The following is an 18,524-nucleotide window of genomic DNA, read 5'->3' as shown; positions in this document are numbered from 1 at the left end:
GAGGACATAGTCGTCACTACATTAGACCTATGCCACTGGAGAGTCCCCTATACAGGGGAATGCTCAGTTAGTTGATAAAGCTAGTTTTTGGGTGTTTCCACCCTGCCCCTACTCCTGGGTAGAGTCTGGCCTCAGGGTCTCCAGAGTAAACTCCCACATTCTAGTAAGATAGAGCACGGTGGAATCCACGCTACTCTGCTCTGTTTTTCACAAGCTCCTGTGGAGGTGAATAAAGAGTCAGCTAGCATAGTCCAACACATGCTCTTCAGCCTTGGAGAGCAGGCTGAGATTTACAGGCCAGTTTAGGTGTTGTATTCCCCTCACATCAAAGGCTGCACATTCCACTTTCCCACAAAATACTGTAAGATGGAAATTCGTGAGGCCAATGGTACCCGGGGCATAATGTGCTGTCCTTGTAGAGGGAAAGCCAACCTGTCTCTTCCAACGTCCTTAATGCAGTTAGAAAATAATAGTTCAGCCCCTTCCCTTCAGAGATCTGTATCCCACCCTCCATTATTTTTCAAGCTAAGCGGCGTCTCTGGGTCACAAACTACAACTTCCTTGGTATTAGCATGGACAAACATCAATTAATTTCACTAAACATTCACATTTTGGCCTCCAGCAGCTTTAAATGGAAATTTTCCATTTTCCTATCCATTGACACCATGGGGATCTGAATAAAGCTCAATTTTCCATTAAAGGCCACAGCCTTTGTTTTCAAAATAAATCGGACAATGCTAGACGGGTGAGGCCCACAGCTCTGGAAGCACTAAATTAAAAAGTCTGACTGGGGCGACTCCTTACATAGCACCATGTCCTCTCTGTTTATCTCCAGGTTACTGAAACAATAACAAAAAGAAAATGAATTAAAGAACAAATGCTTAAAATGAGGTAGTAAGGGGAAAAAATGATTGACACGGAATGAAGCAGTAAACAAGGCCTGATCACTTTTGATCCATCCACATGACTCTAGTTTTAAATTCTGATTCCCAGTCTCAGGGATTTCAGTGGGAGGTCAGCGCCTTGTTGTTTCAGGCTGTATAAATTGAACTGCTACTTTCTTCAAATAGAAAGTGTTTTTCTCTCCCACTATAGGGCTTGTATCTTTGTCATTCTTTGGGTAAGGATCTCTCAAGGCAGCTTGGAGAAAAGGTGGATTTCTGCAGGAGTAGATTAGGGTTTGGTTTACACTTAGCTATGCTGGTATAGTCCCCGTAGCATAGATGTGGTCTATGTTAAGATTTCAAAGCAGGCTAGGGGATTTAGACATCATTTCCATTCATTTCAGTTGAAGAATTGTGTTGAAATCCCCTAGAACTCTGACAAATTCAGACTAAAAATAAGGTGCAAAATCTTAACAGTGAGGTTGATTAATCATTGGAACAAGTTACCTAGGGCTGTGACAGAGTTTCTGTTACTTGAAATCTTTAAATCAAGAGTGGGTGTCTTTCTAAAAGATATGTTCTAGCTGAACCAGAATTTATAGGCTTGATGCAGGAAGTTCTGTGTGCCATTATTCTATGGCCCGTGTTATGCAGGAGATCAGACTAGGTGATCATCATGGCTCAATGTATGAATATGTGAATTTTTTCTGAAGTTCAGAGGCGGAAGCTAAATTGCTGTTGATTTTGCTTCAGTAATCTGTTAAACAGAGTTGGCTTTTCTCTTTGACTGGTCCATACATGGAGCAAAGAAAGAGGGTCTGGAAGTACAGAGGCTTGACCTCTTCTCCTACCTCTGAATGAGGTCTGGTCTACACTTAAAATTTAGGTTGACATAGGCACAATGCTCTGGGATGTGAAAAATCCACATCTCTGAGTACTGTAGCTATGCTTGCCTATCTCCTGGTGTAGGTGTAGGTAGGTCAAAGGAAGAATGCTTCCACCTACCTAGCTACCCTCACTCAGGTAGGTAGTGTTTCTACAGTAATGGAAAAATTCCTTCTAATGCTGTTGGCTGCATCAACACTATGATGCCCAACATGTGACCTGAAAAAGAGATGGCGGCGCATGGGAGATGATTTCTTGAAATTTTGGGAAGGGGTGACTTTGAAGCATTTTTCCCCCTTTCCCCATAACTACACATATGGGGACAGTACCTTTCCCCATAACTACATGTAAGGGGACAGTACCAGTCAGAAATGCGACTTGTTTAGAAGGAGGGGACGGTTCATTATATGCCAGTGTCACTGAACACAGGAGACAGCATATCATAGTGGAATCACTTGTTTCTGGAAATTAACAGGTGGGGCCTGCAAACTGGCTAGCCAAGGTTCTATGACAGAGCAAAAGATTGGTCACTGCAACAGATGTAACTCCTGGCATTTGTGCGGGTGGAATGCTGTTTGACGAGGGGGAGATACAGTCCGCCTACACCTTTGCATCACAGATCCAAACTGATACTATCTTGTCCAATGGGCAGCAAGGGCTGCATATGGCGATTTAGCACTACTAATACTGAGCTATGAGGCAATGTACTGTTAACCCTGGAGAGTGATATATTCTGTGTATTGACAGAAAAGTGAAGCTCTAGCAGTATTACAAGCTTCCCCACTAACGTGAAAAATTCCTGCTCTGAAAGGGTCACCACGAGGCGAGAGGATGGTTTGCTCTCCATGCCCAGACACCTCTTGGCCAAGTCTCTCAGCTAAGAATGCCAACCAGTGCCATTCCTGTGTGCGCATTTTTATGTGACCACCTGTCCACCAGGAAATGGACTGAGACCACCAAAATAATATCATGTAGACTGCTGAACAGCCCAAGATGGCAACCGCTCACTCATAAGAACAATTAAGAAACAAAAGCTTTATATCCAGTGACCAATCCCTAAGCAATCAATTCCCCCTTGTTATTGAGTATTCGAGAAATAGTTTTTTGAGCTTTACAGCTATTATAGTTCTACATCAGTGTTTGATTTTTCTGAATTTTTAAAAAAATTAAACAGGCCTGTTTATTACAAATATAAAATCTGAACAGGAAATGCAGAGACTCCTGTTGTTTTCATCTAGAGAGAAAATTTTTTGAGACATCCTCCCACCAGAGGTTCAGAATATTAATTTCTGCAATTTTTCTACACATGTTCTTGGCACTTAATCTTCCATCCCCTTTAGGAGACTGTCACTCTAAATTAGCTCATATAGAATTCACCTGTTAATTGAAGTCATATATTTTGCAGTTCTCTCCATTTTTTGGTATAATTATCCTAGATAAATGTAACCAGCATACATTATATCTCAAACTTAGCATTTGATAATATTTTCCCTGGCCAGTCCATACATATATGCTCATACTTGTCATGCTGCATGTTTCTGCATGCTGCGTTGTTGCAATAGGTTACCAACAATAAAACAGAAAAGCGGATACTCTGTGCTTAATGTTTGCCACTATAACATGCTGTCAACATTTTAATAGGGGACTCCCACGCAAATTCCTCCTCCCATAGCCTGTGACAAACTCTGTGTCCCGGAGGGGAAGGAAGGAATGTGTTGCAGAGAGGAGGAATTTTGGGACTATTCATTTGTATTTCAATTTAAACAAATATCTCTCTCCTAACCATAGCGAGGTGGCAACAGGCTTTTACTACTTGTTTTGTTGTACTGTACTTAATACGAGTTCATACCTTACACACAACTTTTGTCCTGGAACATGTGGATAGCATAGCATGGTGTTCGGTTCGTGCAATTGGAAACATGGGTAGGATGGTATGAAGGCTTTTGAACTGGGCCAGAGGTATCTTCTGCTGGAAATCTTTTTTTAATATCTTTGCAATTTGGCGCAATTAGTCCAGTCCAATGGTGTTGCCAACCCCCCCTAGTTTTCGTTCAAGGTTTCTCTTGAAATTGGTCTGCTTGCTAGTAAGATATGACATTTCTACCCTTTTAAAATATCCTTCTCTCCATAGCAGTATCACCAGAAGGGGAGGAAATCATTCCAGTCTTCTTGGCAGTTTGGTGTTGGCAATTCAACAAGGGAGTCCTGGTTGCTGCTTCCTGCATATCACTGAGTTGCTGCAGGGAAGCTGTCAGATTCAGACCAAGAGGGGAGCTGCTCCACAGTATATAAGAGTTGGAGAAACAACATGTTATACTCCTGAGGGCATTCTGCACCAAAACATTTAAAATTCTGCACACAATATTTTAAATTTCTGCAAGTTTTATTTGTCAATAAATAAATGCAGAGGCTCCAGCATGGCAGTGGGGAGCACAGGCCACTGGCTGCACAAAGGTGGGAGATCACCTTGCAGCCCCCACACTCTCGGGACCCTAACTAAGCAGTGATGCTGCACCCGACCCTGACACAGCACAAGGCCTGGGTTTGCCCCAGAAACACCCTGGGGCCCTGCCCCTCTGTGCCAGGCACAGCAGGTGTGGGTCAGGCAGGCTCAACCAGGCAGGATCCACAGCAGCCTCGGATGGCCGTGAGATGCAGTTACAGCTCGTTCCTACAGTGCAGCTGAATGTGTGCAGATTCAACTGAGCTATGGAAACACATGACACTTGGCAGCCTTGTGTAGATATAGGGCCAGATCTAAAGCCCATTGAACTCAATGGTAGTCTTTGGATCAGGCCTCATACATTTTTCACTTCACATTATCCACTTTGCCACAAGAGTTTAAGGATTTATGGACTTCGGGGATATGAATACAAGATATACTATAGGTCACATGGGTGAAATAAGGCTATGTCTAGACTCTACACTACGAGCTAAGGGTGTGATTCCCTGCTTGCATAGACATACTTGTGCTAGCTCTCATCTGAACTAGCATGCTAAAAATAGCAGTTTAGTCACGGTAACGTGAATGGCAGCACGTGCTAACGGCCCCGAGCACCTACCCATGGGGTTTGTACTCAGGGCAGCTAGCACGTGCTTCCGCCCCCATGCTACTGTGACTACACTACTACTACTACTAGTGTGCTAGTTCAGATGAGAGCTGGAGCCTAAGAGAGATTTGTTTGTGTCTGAGCCTTTTTACCTTCCCGTTGAACTAGAACCATCCCATTTGCTGCTTCAAAGCCATTTAAACCATCTCAAACTCGTTCTCAATCACTCCTACTTGGTAAATATTGACAGCTTGTTGCCCTCTGAAGGATTCTTTCCCACTGTTACCCTCTGGGAGTTTTTCTTTGCTCTACTAACACTTGGCAATTTTTCATAGTGTAGTTTCCCTTTAGTCTTGTTTTGCTAACACCTGTTATTGAAAACCCCGGATTTGCTCTTTGGCAGCACAGCTCTGCCATCCATGCATTTACTAATGATCTCCATTATTCACAAATATGTTAATGTCCCTCAATGGGTTAGTACAGTAATAAATTCCTTTTTCAAAGGTGTAGGCTGGATTTTTGTATACTGAAGTACACTGGATTTTCTTCACGCAAACTCCTTACACTAAAGTAAAAAAGTAAGAGCTAAGGATGGCCTAACTGCCATTAAGGCCACAGTCCTGCTACATGTTCCATGCAAGCAGATCGCTGTGCCAGCCTGGATCCCCTCTGAAGTCAACAGATACCGAAGTCCACCTGTCTGGAAGAAGCTCAGCATTAGGGCTTACGTAAGTTCATGTTCTTACATTGATGACAGGTTTGGGGTTGAAGGTTTTGTTAATTGCGACTGATTTCTGCCACCCCCACTTCTTCTTGCAAGTTATAGAAGAACAGAAAATTCACAGTTTGTACAAATCATAAATATAGTCAGAAATGGAACAGTAGTAAGCAGCTTTCTATGTCCCAGAGGAAGACAACAATAACAAAAAACCCTCTCCAACACACAAGTGATAGCACTGAATAGTTTTACTTGCTGTTACTGGGGGAACATAGCTGCTTTTTTATTTATTTAAACCTCTGCATGGGAAAGTGTTACATAATTTCAAAATATTATGAATTATATGGAATGAACTATTTCCTGATCCACTTTAATTCAAAACTAAAATGATGTAAATCAACTCATTTCCGTACAAGACAAAGGCAAACAATCATCATTTTTTGTTTGGTACAGATTTCCTTTATCATTTCATTTGTGTTTTCACAGGCCTATCCTAACATCATTCTACTGACCAAGCTTGGTCCTTTGATGTTTAGTATCAATATGGCTTTATATGTTCCTAAGTGAACAGTGCAACATTTTTATCTTTTAAATATTTATTCAACATTCAAACTGTAGCTGAACATTATTCCAAATAAAAGCAGAAAGTCTCCAGCAATTAGATTTCATCCCAGAAACCTATGTAAACTGCAGCTCCGGGCTGGGTAGCAATAATGAAGACAATAATGATGAGAGTATTATTCAAAAACATCTGTCATCCTTCAGTCAGTATTTTGCAGTTACGATACCCTTTCTCCCAGCCAAACTATAAAGCAATATGAAAACCAAACTCAAGGCAAATGAAGTTTTTATACAAAGGTAAGACTTCCTTATATTTTTAGACAGTCCCATTATTAACAACAAAGCTCTTTAATGAAAAAAGCTGGAATTTACATACATGATTTAAATTAAAGGGACACAGACAAGGCTAGAAGGACTAATTTTAGACATGCCAGCTGTGTTTTGGTTTGTGAACTTGTGCATGTGACACTGGTCTTCTGCTACATGACTAAACAGGCAGGGTACTGAAATGTAATCATTACAAAATAAATGCTGCATAGGCCTTTTGCATTCTTCAGTTCTTTGCCTCCTTAGAAGAATGGAGCAGGCTGGCAGAATCAAGGAACAGTAGCATGTCTGATGGGAGAACCTAGTGCCATGTCTTTCCAGTGAATGAGCAATGCTGGGATTTCAGCAACGCTGGAGCACATCTTGGAGGCACCATTTCATTCTCTCTCCTCCCCCTCCCTCCAAATCAGCTTGGAATCTAATTACAGTATATAAAAATAAAAGTATACAGAGAGGAGGTTTAATTGTAGTTTTGAGATACTTGTAAGTAACCCTTTTAAAATGGAGAAGGAGCAAAAAAATTCCCATTCATCCAAACTCTCTTTCCACAATCTTTCCACATTCTACAGAGCAATCTTTCAGGCATCTGTTGTTGTTGCCACGCTAGGATTAAAGGGATAGGGCTACAAAAAAGACTGAGTTCACATTTCTGTTAGGACCTTTGACTGAGGTGATTCCTGGTATAGCTGAGGAAACCCTCAAATTGCTTGAAATAAAAGTGAAAGCAAAGATTAGTGTGTTTATATCTTTGTTCGTCCCTCTCCTTTGTCATTTCCATACCATGAACAAACCCTCTCCAACGTATAGAGATAAAGCTGCAGTTGGAGTTTCCTAGCTGAGATTTGTTTTCAGATTAATTTTTATACACCACAGAGGTTAAGTATTTGATTTTATTGGAGTTTGTTTCAGGCATGATGGGGATCAAGTGGATCAGCAATTGGAGTAGGTTATAGATAGATATATAAAAATAATTTAATTCTTTACTCTAATACACGTCCTTCAGCATGTGAGCATGGCATATATAATGCTGGAGAGCTAGAGTGATTCTGTCCAGCTTTTCTGGTTGTCCAGCCAGAACCATATAAATTGCAGGAAACAAACTGTTAAAACTCCAGTACTGCAATGTCTATAAAGGTACTGGACCGTACGTAACAATTTAAATGGCCATTGATTACATTTTGCAGTCAATTATATTTAAAAACTAAAATTTACCAACGTGAGGCGTCTCCCCCCTCAAAGCCTTAAGACACCAATTATACTGCTCAGCCCTACTCTTGATTTTATAAAATACTGTTTAAGATGTAGCACAATAAATGTGCTGCTTATGCACTCTAACATAGAGCACAGAAATACAACACTACAAAGTGCAAGTCCAACCATCTCCACAGTGGGAAAAGTGCGAATGTTAAAAATATGCATGTGGCTTAACACAAGACATTTAAAAACTATTACATGTAAATCACGAACTAAAGGCTTTCATCTTTACCATATACAAGACTGAAAACATATGGTCAGCTGCTGATTCATCTCTTGCAGTAGTAGTGTAATCTTCAGAAAGGTAAAAGATGTTGAAAAATCAGGGATAAAAAACAAGTGTCCAAAAACGATCCCATTTACTACTTTACCAGTAGTTATGTTTTCAAGAAGTAAACATGGAAAGTCCCCTTGGTCTTCAGCATCAGTAAATGATATCCTCTCAAATAGCCAAACCAGCCCACGTAGACCAAAACCAAATTAATGTCACACACACAGGCACCCCACAGGAAAAAGTGCACTTCCAATAGCAGGTACAAAAATAAATTGGCACGCTCTTTTTGACACAGTGAAGATATCTTTTTAAAAGCTTTTCCACAACGTTAATAAGTCATTTTGTAAGTCAGAGCAAGTCTGTAGCAGAGGACTACAAGAATGCACTTGACTAGCTTGCAAAGTGTACAAGTGATTGTAAGACAGATGAGAATGGAGGCTGTTTAATTTTTGTTCTTGCATGACTGATATGGGTAACTAATTTTACTCCTTTGGTCCCAGTGGTAAGAGTCTGTTTTCCCCCAGTTCTGGCATCAGTTAGTTCTTCACCTGCTCTGAGTAGTAAACACTACATGAATTCATTTAGTCTGAGAGTCTTAGGAAATTCCATGCAGTGTTCCCAATATGCTGCTGGAAAAATTGTGTATTTGAAGAGAGAGAGAGAGAGAGAGAGAGAGACAAGTTTGGTATTGAGTCCTATTTTTGCATTTCCAGTAGTAACTGCAGCTCGATAATGCTGAATAGAAAGTCTTAAGACCCCTTCCTGGAAGGGTAGCCTGTGCTAGGAATTCTGGATCAAACGTCTATAATGTGGCATCACTTCGTGTTCAGGCAGATGGAGAGCAAATTCCAAGGCCACTAACACTGGAAATTCGAAGGCTATCAGCTCTCGCCTGTTCAGTCGGAACTTCTCTTCCAGTTTCTGTAACACAGACAAGTTTACAAAAAAAAAAAAAAAAAAAAAAAAGTCTTGGGGCATTAGAATACCAGTTTCTTGTATCGTCTTACTGGTGGCAATACTCAAAATATTTACCAGTAAACATTGTGCTCTCACTCAAACATACTGCCTATTGAAGTCTAGTTTTGGAGAGAGAGAGCTGGGGCATTTGCATTATCTAGTACTGGATCTTGCTAGCCATGGAACAGATTGGGGTTGGCCTGTGTGTCATGGGAGAATGCCAGGAGCTGTGCCACCAGTGCAGAAGCCATCTGTAACTTCAGTCCCTATGCTCTCCTGAGTGCAGGGCCTGCTCCTCTGGTAGTGCTCCAGCAGGCACACGCCATTCCAAAAGCAGCAGAGAAGAAGGAGGGGGGGGGGCAAAGGCCTGTATCTTCTCTGTACTGGTTGAAAGAGCTGGCTGGCTATGAGTGGAAGAGCAAACTCTGGCTCCCTTTGGGAGTGCACAATGCCTCCCAGAACTGTCCCCAAGGCAACGCGGCTCTGCACCATCACTTGGGCCTGTGCCTAATAGGTACAATCTAGTTCTCAAATCGAACACTATATTTTTTCTCGTAATGACAACATTGCCTACTGAAAAGAATGTGTTCCTATTAAACTAATCTGAACGTGTCAGGATCTGTACGTGTCAAGTGGCCTTATTTATTAAGCCCCAAATTGGTCAGTAGGCAACCAGCTACCAGAACCAACAAATCATACTAATTTCTTACTCGAAGGACAGTTTGTTCACTTCACGAAACTCACCTGAACAAGTGGCTTTTTTAATAAGCCATAGATGGTGCACAAGTGGCATTTTCATTCATTCAGTTTCTTTCTTTTAGCAGAAAAACTTAAATCTGGTTTTCTTGCAGTGACTATTGAGTCATGAACAACTATCAAATCAGGCTCTGAGGGAGGTAAGGCACAACTGCTCTCACATACTCCCTCTCAAGAGCTTGACACAAATGTTGGTGACTTTCCTAACATAATAACTACATCTGCCAGATGATTTATTAATTACATCTATTCACGAGAGGGGTCCTCAGCTGATGACTGTGGGTTTTTTGTTGTGATTTGAGACTGTATGTTGTACTATGCTATTGTGGGGAGAAAAAGGGAATTTTAAAAAAATTATTCCCATGTTAATATTAGATCTGTTTGAACCTTTTAATACCTCAGAGGCACAAGGTGACATCTGCAACAATAATTGAACAGTGAAGAATGGAAGCTGCACTACCCTCAAGGGGAGAAGATACTGGTTTCATAGGTGGCTTTCTGCTATAATTTGTCTGTTCTGCTGTTTCTTTTGGATTTGTACACTAGTGGAATGCAGTCAATTGTTTTGGGGTTTGATTATTTTTCCAGTTCTGACCTGCCCATTTCACTTTTTGTTGACTCTGTGGTAGACTCTTTGATGATAGAGTGAACAACCAAGCTTGAAGGGAAGCTCAGTATCTACTCAGTCAGAGGGGTAGTCGTCTCAGGACCAGATCTTCAGCTGCTGCTGCAGTCCTTTTTCTCAAGCTGCCCTATTCTAACTTAAGTGGACTGCCAAACCAGCTCAATGTTCCCAATCAGGTTGGCATAAAAGGCGGTTTAAGCCACTTCTGCCCCCCTGCTCCTGAATTCCCTTGGGTCAAGCACCATATGTCATTTGGCTGAAGGCAAGGATCTGGCCCTCAACCTCTAGTTCAGCTCTTCTGTAGTTATACAAGCTCAACATTTAAGTAGTTGCTGGATCAGAGCCTTAGAACATTTTCTTCCCTCTCTTATTTAATTAAAACCTAGTTATGGAAAGGGTCAGAAGACAGAACACTTTACTCTGGAAAAGGTGATTCATGCATGAAGTGCTGTGATGAAAATAGCATTCTATCACCTGAAAACTGAATTTGCTGAATAAAACCAGAGTTATAGGACTGGGGGATTCTCAAACTTCTTTATCAGGCACACCATGTTGTCTTAGTGTCTCGTGGAGACCTCCCAGCCATTCAGTCACATTGATTAACCTTCTCAGCCAGTTATGACTGCACTGACCACCCCCTTCCTCTTGTGATCAAGTAATTTCCTTGGCGCAACTATCACAATTGTGTGTGCACGCACACACACAACATATATTAAGGATGTATTTAGTTGGTCTTTGAATCTGATTTAGCAATTGGAAGCCACGAGGACTGCCAAGACCATGTTGTTATCCAGCTCTGAGAACCACAGTTTGGGGACTTCTGCTGTGGAAAACACTAGTGCCCGAAGGATACTTACATCTATAAGATGTTTAACTTCATGTTTTCTGAGGTCACTGCCAATTTTGGCTGCTAGTAGGACACACGCTCCAGCACAAAGCTTTCTGTTCTGCTTGTTTAGTTTCCCTTTGAGAGCAAGCTTCTCAAAGTAGACAAAGGCCATGGCCACAGTGGGTTCCTCAAAACCACACTCTTCTTGAGCTAGTTTGCGCATCTCTCGTTTGAGGCTGAGGAAAGAGAACACAGAGACAGACATGCTGTGTGAGCTGACCCAGAATTCACAGATTAAAGCAAGAGATACTTTCATGCGCAAGCAAACAGGAGGTGGGTGGGTGCAGGAATGCAATTTACATGGTTGGTAACTTTCTGTTTCTATTTGTTATTATCTGATATAAATCAAATCCCCCAATAAATATTCACTCTGGCGTTTCAGCTATGAGAAGCAAGTTACTAAGTCACTAAAAATGATGTAGCAGAACCATTAAGATACACATGCCTTACTGAATACCTGCGTTCAAATTATTGTAATCATTGCCCTTTCCTCTCGTCTTTCCCCTTTTCTGTCTGACACGTTTTGTATCCTGTCACATTTAATTGTTAAGCTCTTCAAACTACTCCAGTACTGCTTCCCTAGTTACTTCTGCAAAGCATCAAGTACACTCTGGGGACTTGCAAATAATAATAATTTGAAGGTTCAAATGAAAGTGTTTCCCTCTTAAATGAGCAGCTCCTTCAGCTGCATCTGACGGTGAAGTCATAATTCTAGCCTGCTGTGTTGGAAATAGTGGTTTAAGCACCAATTCCGTATTACATCTTCACTGCAACGCTGAATAGAAGGGAAACCCCATCTATAAAACGTTAAGTGCTGGGTCATATCTATCACAGTCTGTTATCTCAACGTTTCCTAACCTGATCCTACCTTGTAGCGGCATTATTCGAGTACACACAGAATCTAATCTCCCCCTTCCTCAAAGTCTGACTAAGCTTTTAGTACCATGAGCTCTGAGATTTTCTGTCCTCGTCCTCAGAATATAGTGGCTGTCCAGCTCACATCCACCATCCCTTTAGGGTTTTTTTTTTTTTTAAACACTTAACTGGCAAGAATTCTATATCCAGAAACAGACTCTCAGACTTCCCTATCTTATTTACTCTGCTCACAAGTCAAAGCAAGTGCCTGATTTATTCTGTGCCTTTGAAGGTCATTGTTTCTGAAAATCAATTACTATTGTGATTTCCTTAATGTACAATGGCAACAACAATTCCAGGAAAATGTGAGTGTAGTTGCATGCTGTGGCAGGCTTAAATCATGTGTCATTCTGCACAGTACCTTCTTATTTTACTGAGAGTTAACTTGATGTGAGGGAACTTCTCCTTGAAGGTCTCATTCATGTCTTTTTTGAGGTCTGATGGCTTCACATAGTCAATTACGGTAGTCTGCAACAGATCAGAAGAAATGGATTAATTATTGTAATCTCTAACAGATCACTCCAAAAAACCAAATGGCGACTTGTATGTCAGTCTTGGGGAAATAATCTGAATTAGCAAAACAGAGTGTGTGATTGCTCTGTCAGAACAAGTGAACCAGCTCAGAGCAAACAACCACAAATCGCTATAATAGTAAAATACATGTTAAGATCAGTTTTCAAATGACATGTTGAAAATGAGTTCCAAATATGTGGGTGGATGGAGCCCAGTTAATAAGTATTCTTGTTAGGACAAAGCAAAGACCTAGGTCATAACAGTAATTGATTTAATGCACTTGAGTTTTGTGTGCATGGCTCTATTCAGTTCTGAAGCACAGTGCTAATTTTCTTTCAAGTTTAACTATTTTGCCTTTTCAGAATTTGCACCAGAAATACCCTTTTGAAGTCCATGTTGTAACTGTCTATTTTGTTAGAAATGTATATCCCATCTTTCTTTAAATATACACATTCATAAGCCTAAATGGCAGGGAATTCAATGTAATATGAGGTTGCATAACTTAGCTTAGAGTGCTAATAAGCAGGTAAAAGAAATGTTTAGTCAATCTACATAATCTTAAGAATATCTTTGTGACAGCTTCATTTTGGTGAGATCTCCTCTCCTTTTTGTTATTAAAGGAGTTCTCCTGTAACCTAGAGCCCAAGCAGTGAGAGATTCTATGTGACAGAAAAGAACTCGACTCTAGAAAACTGCCTCTTGCCCTCCTGTCTTTAAGGGGGGAGGGATAGCTCAGAGGTTTGAACATTGGCCTGCTAAACCCAGGGTTGTGAGTTCAATCCTTGAGGGGGCCACTTAGGGTTCTGGGGCAAAATCAGTACTTGGTCCTGCTAGTGAAGGCAGGGGCCTGGACCCAATGACCCCTTCCAGTTCTAGGAGATAAATTAAATTAATGGAGATATCCTATTTAAAGATCTTCCCACTATTTTGTTGGCCAAAAATTGCCAAAGCAGTAATGCTCAAACATTCATGTTGGAAAAGTACAGAGATTTCCTAATTATTATTATTTTTTTAACTGTTTTCACTTGAATAGTGGATATGATTGAAACTCTAACTCAGGCAATTATGGGGCAATGAATGGCTGGTCCTGATCGGCCAGTCTCATTATTTGCTCTCAAAGTCAAGTATAGAAATGTATAAAAGTACAAAACATACAATCCAGGGCATGCATCTGTTGTGAGAAAACTGTACTTTGGTTGCTACAGGTACTTGGCCTCCTGCCTGATTACCCCACCAAGGCATAATACATATCACTTATGTATTATTCCACGTAGTGTGTCCTGTCTGCTTCCCAATCAAGCCAGTGGTAACATATCTTTTCTAATTCCTGTTTTGTTATAAAATGGATTAATCTTTGGCTTCCTCCCCAGACAATGCTAGGGGGGAAAAAGGTGCACAACAGGTAAGCACCACTTACAGGCACAATTGGTAAACCTGTTTTGGTTCTCACGGCCCATGAGGATTATTTAAAAGATTAAACCTAGCAGTGTTCTAGCCTTATGGAAGCCTAAACCCACTGAAGAGGAGTATAAATGTGGGTTAATTTCAGATAACTAACAAGTGGTATGGGGGAAAATGTAATTATCCTTTTATGTCTAATCAGCTATTGATATAGAGGGCAACATAACAATCCCAGAAAAAAGCCATGCATGCCCTTCTGGTCTCACTACACTTTCTAAAGTAGAAAGGAGGAAAGTAAGAAGTAATCTTTCCTGCCTTTGTTTAGAAGCCATAAAGGAGGAATAAGGTATAGATATGGGAACTAAAAAAAAAAAAAAAGCACATTGTGAAGTCTTCCAATTACTGCCCCCCGCCCCCATAAACACCACCTCCACATATTCTCCCTTAAATCCCCACCACTCAAATTTTGGAAGATAAGAGTTACCGTAGTGGAAGCTAAGCGACTGATTATGCATTGTTAGTGCAAACCCTTATAGATGTGCTGGTGTTAGTGCATTTGAAATGGTAGCGATTTACCCTGGCAGGCAATCGTCCATTCAGCTAGACAGAGCAAGCACAACAGAAACCTGCAATCACCTTGAGAACCGTGCACACATTCATTCCAGGATGTGTGTTTGTGTGGCACATTAAGCCAATCTTGAGTTTTTCTGCATGACCAACAAATGAGACAAGTTACTAGGGAGGTTCTAGGCCAACACACACCTTTAGCATCTAATCAAGTTGCTGGCAAGATGGATCCAAAGAAACAAATCAAATAAATCTTCTCTGTCTATCCCTGCCCCCTTTATGTACATACCATAGCTTCATTCTGGGACACCAGAGATTAAACATCTCATTGTTTGAAAAGTTACTGCCTGAATTGTATGCCAGGTTTGCAAACTTGCCTCATATGTACCATAAGCAGTAGCATAGCGAGGGGAGTTCGGGGGAAGCAGCCGCTTCCCCTCAGTAAATTTTTCAAAAGCGGCGCCTGCCGGGCCGCCGCTGGGGTCCTGCAGGCAAGTGGGGGGCGGCAGCACGGCCGGACTCCAGAGGAGCCATTGCGGGGCGGCAGCGGGTGTGGCCAGAGGAGCGAAGGGGCCGGCTCCTCGGCCATCGCGCCCCACGCGGCCCCAACATCGCCACCGCAGCTGCCTCCTGCGGTGGCTCAGGGCTCGGCGGCCGAGCGCTCCCCAACAGCTTCCTGCTTTCGGGCCGAAGCAGGAAGCTGCTGGGGAGAGGGGATCTGCCTGCCAGCTGCCCCTTGCCCGCCACGGGCTCCTCTTCTGCAGCGCTGCCCGCCGCGGGGCTGGGGCTCTCCCGGGGCTTTGCCCTGCACACGCCCTGCACCCCCAGGGCTGCTCCTGCCTCCCCGGGCTGGCCCCAGATCCCCTCTCCCGGGGGGCTGGGGTCCTGCTGCGGCTTGCGCCCCTCTGCCTCCTCCGTGGGGCAGGCAGCCCCAGGTGGTTGAGGCTGTGCCATCCCTTCCCCAGCTTCCCCCTCCAGGCTCCAGCAGCCCCCGCACTGCCCTGCCGGGCCTGTTCAGCCCTCGGCCCCAGCAGGGGACTAACCTGGGATGGGGTTCGCACCTGGCGTGCTCTGTGCTTGGGGCGAGGCAGAGATGGAGGAGCGGGCGTTCAGCAGCCCCGCCGACCGGACTACCAGCTCCACGGAGCCGCTGCCACGTCCTCAAGGCCAAGCGAGGCGGCGGAGACCCAGCGGGACCCCGCACCTTCCCAGTCAGGGAAGGGGCTGAGAGTCCCTCCCCTCAGGCCCGGACGGGAAGGTGAGTGACGGAATGCTCGCTGGGCGCTCGGCCCGGGGACCAGTGCCCCATCCCCCTGCCCGATGCCCCCCAAACACCCCATCTCGCCCAGTGCCCCCCAAGGGCCTGCCAGGGGGATGGCATCAGGTCCTGCCCTCATGCAACCCGCCCCTACTGTGCAGGTGAAGGGGGCGGCCCGACCTGGGGGGAGCTGCAGCAAAGCCCCACCTGGAGCTGGTGCAGGAGACGAGCGTGGCTCTCAGCCCAGGCTCCGGCATCAGCCTGCAGCGGGGAGTGGAGCCACCCTCCTGCCGGCTTGGCTCAGCCCAGCCCCGCTCTTAAAGGGACATGGACCTCATCATGGCTTGGCCTGGCCCGGGGGGTGAGGGGGTGTCAGGGTGCGTGCAGGGCCCCGGCAATAAATGGGTCTGGAGGAGCCAGCCAAAGGGGGAGGGGGGTGGGGAGCGGCCAGAGGAGGAGCCAAGCGGGGCGTGGCCAGAGGAGGAGCCAAGGGGGGGCGCCTTTTTTATGTTTGCTCCCCCTGCTCTTAAAACCTGGCTACGCCACTGACCGTAAGGTGTCTGCTATGCTGACCTTCCATAAAGTGCTACAGATGTGTAATGTGCTGGCCCAGTTGGGAACATGCCCATTCTATTATTAATAGATTGTAAGGTGAGAAAACACCATTATCCTCCTCTAGTCTGACCTCCTGCATAGAATATCACCAAGGGATCCCTGCATCAAGCCCATAACTTGTTTGAGCTATAGCAGGTCTTTTAGAAAGACATCAAAATCTTGCTTTTAAAGATTTCAAGTAACAGAATACACCACATCCCTAGTAAGTTGATCCGAAAACTAATTGCACTCACTGTTTAAAAATGTGCATCTTATTTCTTATCTGAATTTGTCTACCTTCAGCTTCCGGCCATTTATCCATGCCTGGATAAAAGTGAAGTGTGAGTAGCACTGCAAAGAGGGGAGAGAAATCCTAAAAGCAGCCAAGCCAGGGGAAAAGGTCTGAGCTGAACTTCCTTATTGCTTTTTGTTAATGAAGTCAGTAGAGAGCGGAGTTTTGGACTCTGCACAGTATGCAGACTTAATTTTAGAACAGGTTGAGGGCAGCCACTCACCAGAACCTTCTTTTATAAGCCTTATCAGCTATGCCCCAGGGACACACTTTTATTTTCTATATGGCACACTTTATACAAAGAAAACAAACCCAAATACATCCAAATGTGATATAATATTTGACAATTGTCCATCTTTCATCTGATCTCAATGGGAGTTCTTCCACAGACGTTTGGATCAGGCCCAAACTGCTTAGAGAATTAAGTATGACCCACAATCATTTCAGGTAGATATTATACCCATTTTACAGGCAGGAAAAATTAGGTAGAGCGCGTAAGTAACTTGTGCATGGTTACTCAGCAATTCAGGAATAGGATAGGCGATAGAGCCCAGAATTCCTGATTCTCTTTGCTTTAATCATGAGTTGATTGTCGAAAATAACGTAGCTCAGCACTAATTAATAATATACTTGGGTTGAGGTCAGGATTTCCTGACCCTCTTCACTAAGGGGACTGAGGGCTGTTTATAATTTGCTTAGAACAGTAGATTTTAGTTGCTCCCAACTTCTAGTTTGGAAGTGTGGCTCGTGGGAACTCCAGACCCCATCATGACTGCTCAGATCCAGATGGAGCACTGCTTGCTTGAACCCATAGATACTGTGGACCAGAATACCCTATTGAATGAAGAGGGTAGTACAGGGCCACATTTCCCTCAAAAGTTACATTTTCTCTGGCCACCTCTGCAGAACAGAACTGTATTGACAAATCATATCCTCAGCATTTTTGACTCCTTCAATTGCTGAGGAGCAGATTGCCAATAATCATTTAACTTTCATTCTTTAATTGCCAAAACTAAGTATTCAAGGATAGATGGGTAGCTACTCCGCTTTAGAATTGGATACAGAAAAACCACCTCATCAAATGAGACTTGCCAATCTTGCTCAGTCAATAAGAAAAAGCCCAGAAAATTGTTCCTTCAAGCTGGACATTGATCACAATCATTAAATCGTCAGGATGAAAACCAGCGAGTGCCATCCCTGAGTAAGATAACAGGATACTATCACCACATTCAACAAATAGTACTGGCTCCAATGGATCAGAGACCACTAGCTCTCAGTTTGTCAGTGCCATGATAGATAACTAAACTAACCACCCTTCAGAATTAAAATGGCAGAACTCCTTCTCGGCCACCGCTTCAGATCTAAGGGGACTCTGCACTCAGGAGATTTAGCTCCAGGGGAGAGTAGACAGCAATACGGCTACATCCATATCCCAGGAGTTCTGCCAGAGAGGGCCAGACGTAAACCATGGCTGGGCAACAGAAGAGTCTGCTGATGGGGACTTCTGAGAGAGATGCTAAATAGCATTCCCCATTCCACCCCAACCAGCAATGCAGCTGGACTCTCCACCATTGGGACCTTACTGTCTGGGTTCTGCTGCAAGAACAAAGGGATGGAAAATGCAATTTTAAAGTATAAATTAAGGTCCTGATTACCAAAGAACACACGCCTGGTAAGCTACTTATTTGATACTGCTCCAGTGGTGCAATGAGAATTTCCAAGGTACAGAAGTTTAAGGCCCATCTAATGAAAGACATGTGTTTAGCTCAGCGGTTCTCAAACTATGGGGCGTGCCTCCAAAGGG

General features: G+C 43.4%; 2 protein-coding genes across 5 annotated transcripts in view; one reads left to right on the top strand and one right to left on the bottom strand.

Annotated features, from left to right (window-relative positions):
- Positions 1 to 4,778, top strand: part of TMEM241 (transmembrane protein 241) — a 104,491-nt gene extending 99,713 nt beyond the window's left edge. Inside the window, exon 14 of one of the 3 annotated variants that reach the window (XM_034762766.1) lies at positions 3,901 to 4,778. In XM_034762766.1, the coding sequence (XP_034618657.1) occupies positions 3,901 to 4,117 (217 nt within the window). In that variant the 3' untranslated portion in view covers positions 4,118 to 4,778. The remainder of the gene's footprint in view (positions 1 to 3,900) is intronic. The other 2 variants (XM_034762765.1, XM_034762764.1) reach the window with 2 other exon arrangements.
- A 1,647-nt stretch (positions 4,779 to 6,425) lies between these two features.
- CABLES1 (Cdk5 and Abl enzyme substrate 1) overlaps positions 6,426 to 18,524 on the bottom strand; it is a 111,662-nt gene continuing 99,563 nt past the window's right edge. For both annotated transcript variants that reach the window (XM_034762762.1, XM_034762761.1), the window contains 3 exons: positions 12,457 to 12,563; positions 11,149 to 11,356; positions 6,426 to 8,874 (listed from right to left, as the gene is read on the bottom strand). In XM_034762762.1, the coding sequence (XP_034618653.1) occupies positions 8,734 to 8,874; positions 11,149 to 11,356; positions 12,457 to 12,563 (456 nt within the window). In that variant the 3' untranslated portion in view covers positions 6,426 to 8,733. The remainder of the gene's footprint in view (positions 8,875 to 11,148; positions 11,357 to 12,456; positions 12,564 to 18,524) is intronic.

This window comes from Trachemys scripta, chromosome 2 (genome assembly GCF_013100865.1).
Source record: "Trachemys scripta elegans isolate TJP31775 chromosome 2, CAS_Tse_1.0, whole genome shotgun sequence".
Classification (NCBI taxonomy): Eukaryota; Metazoa; Chordata; order Testudines; family Emydidae; genus Trachemys; species Trachemys scripta.
This window is presented reverse-complemented; position numbering and strand designations above follow the sequence as displayed.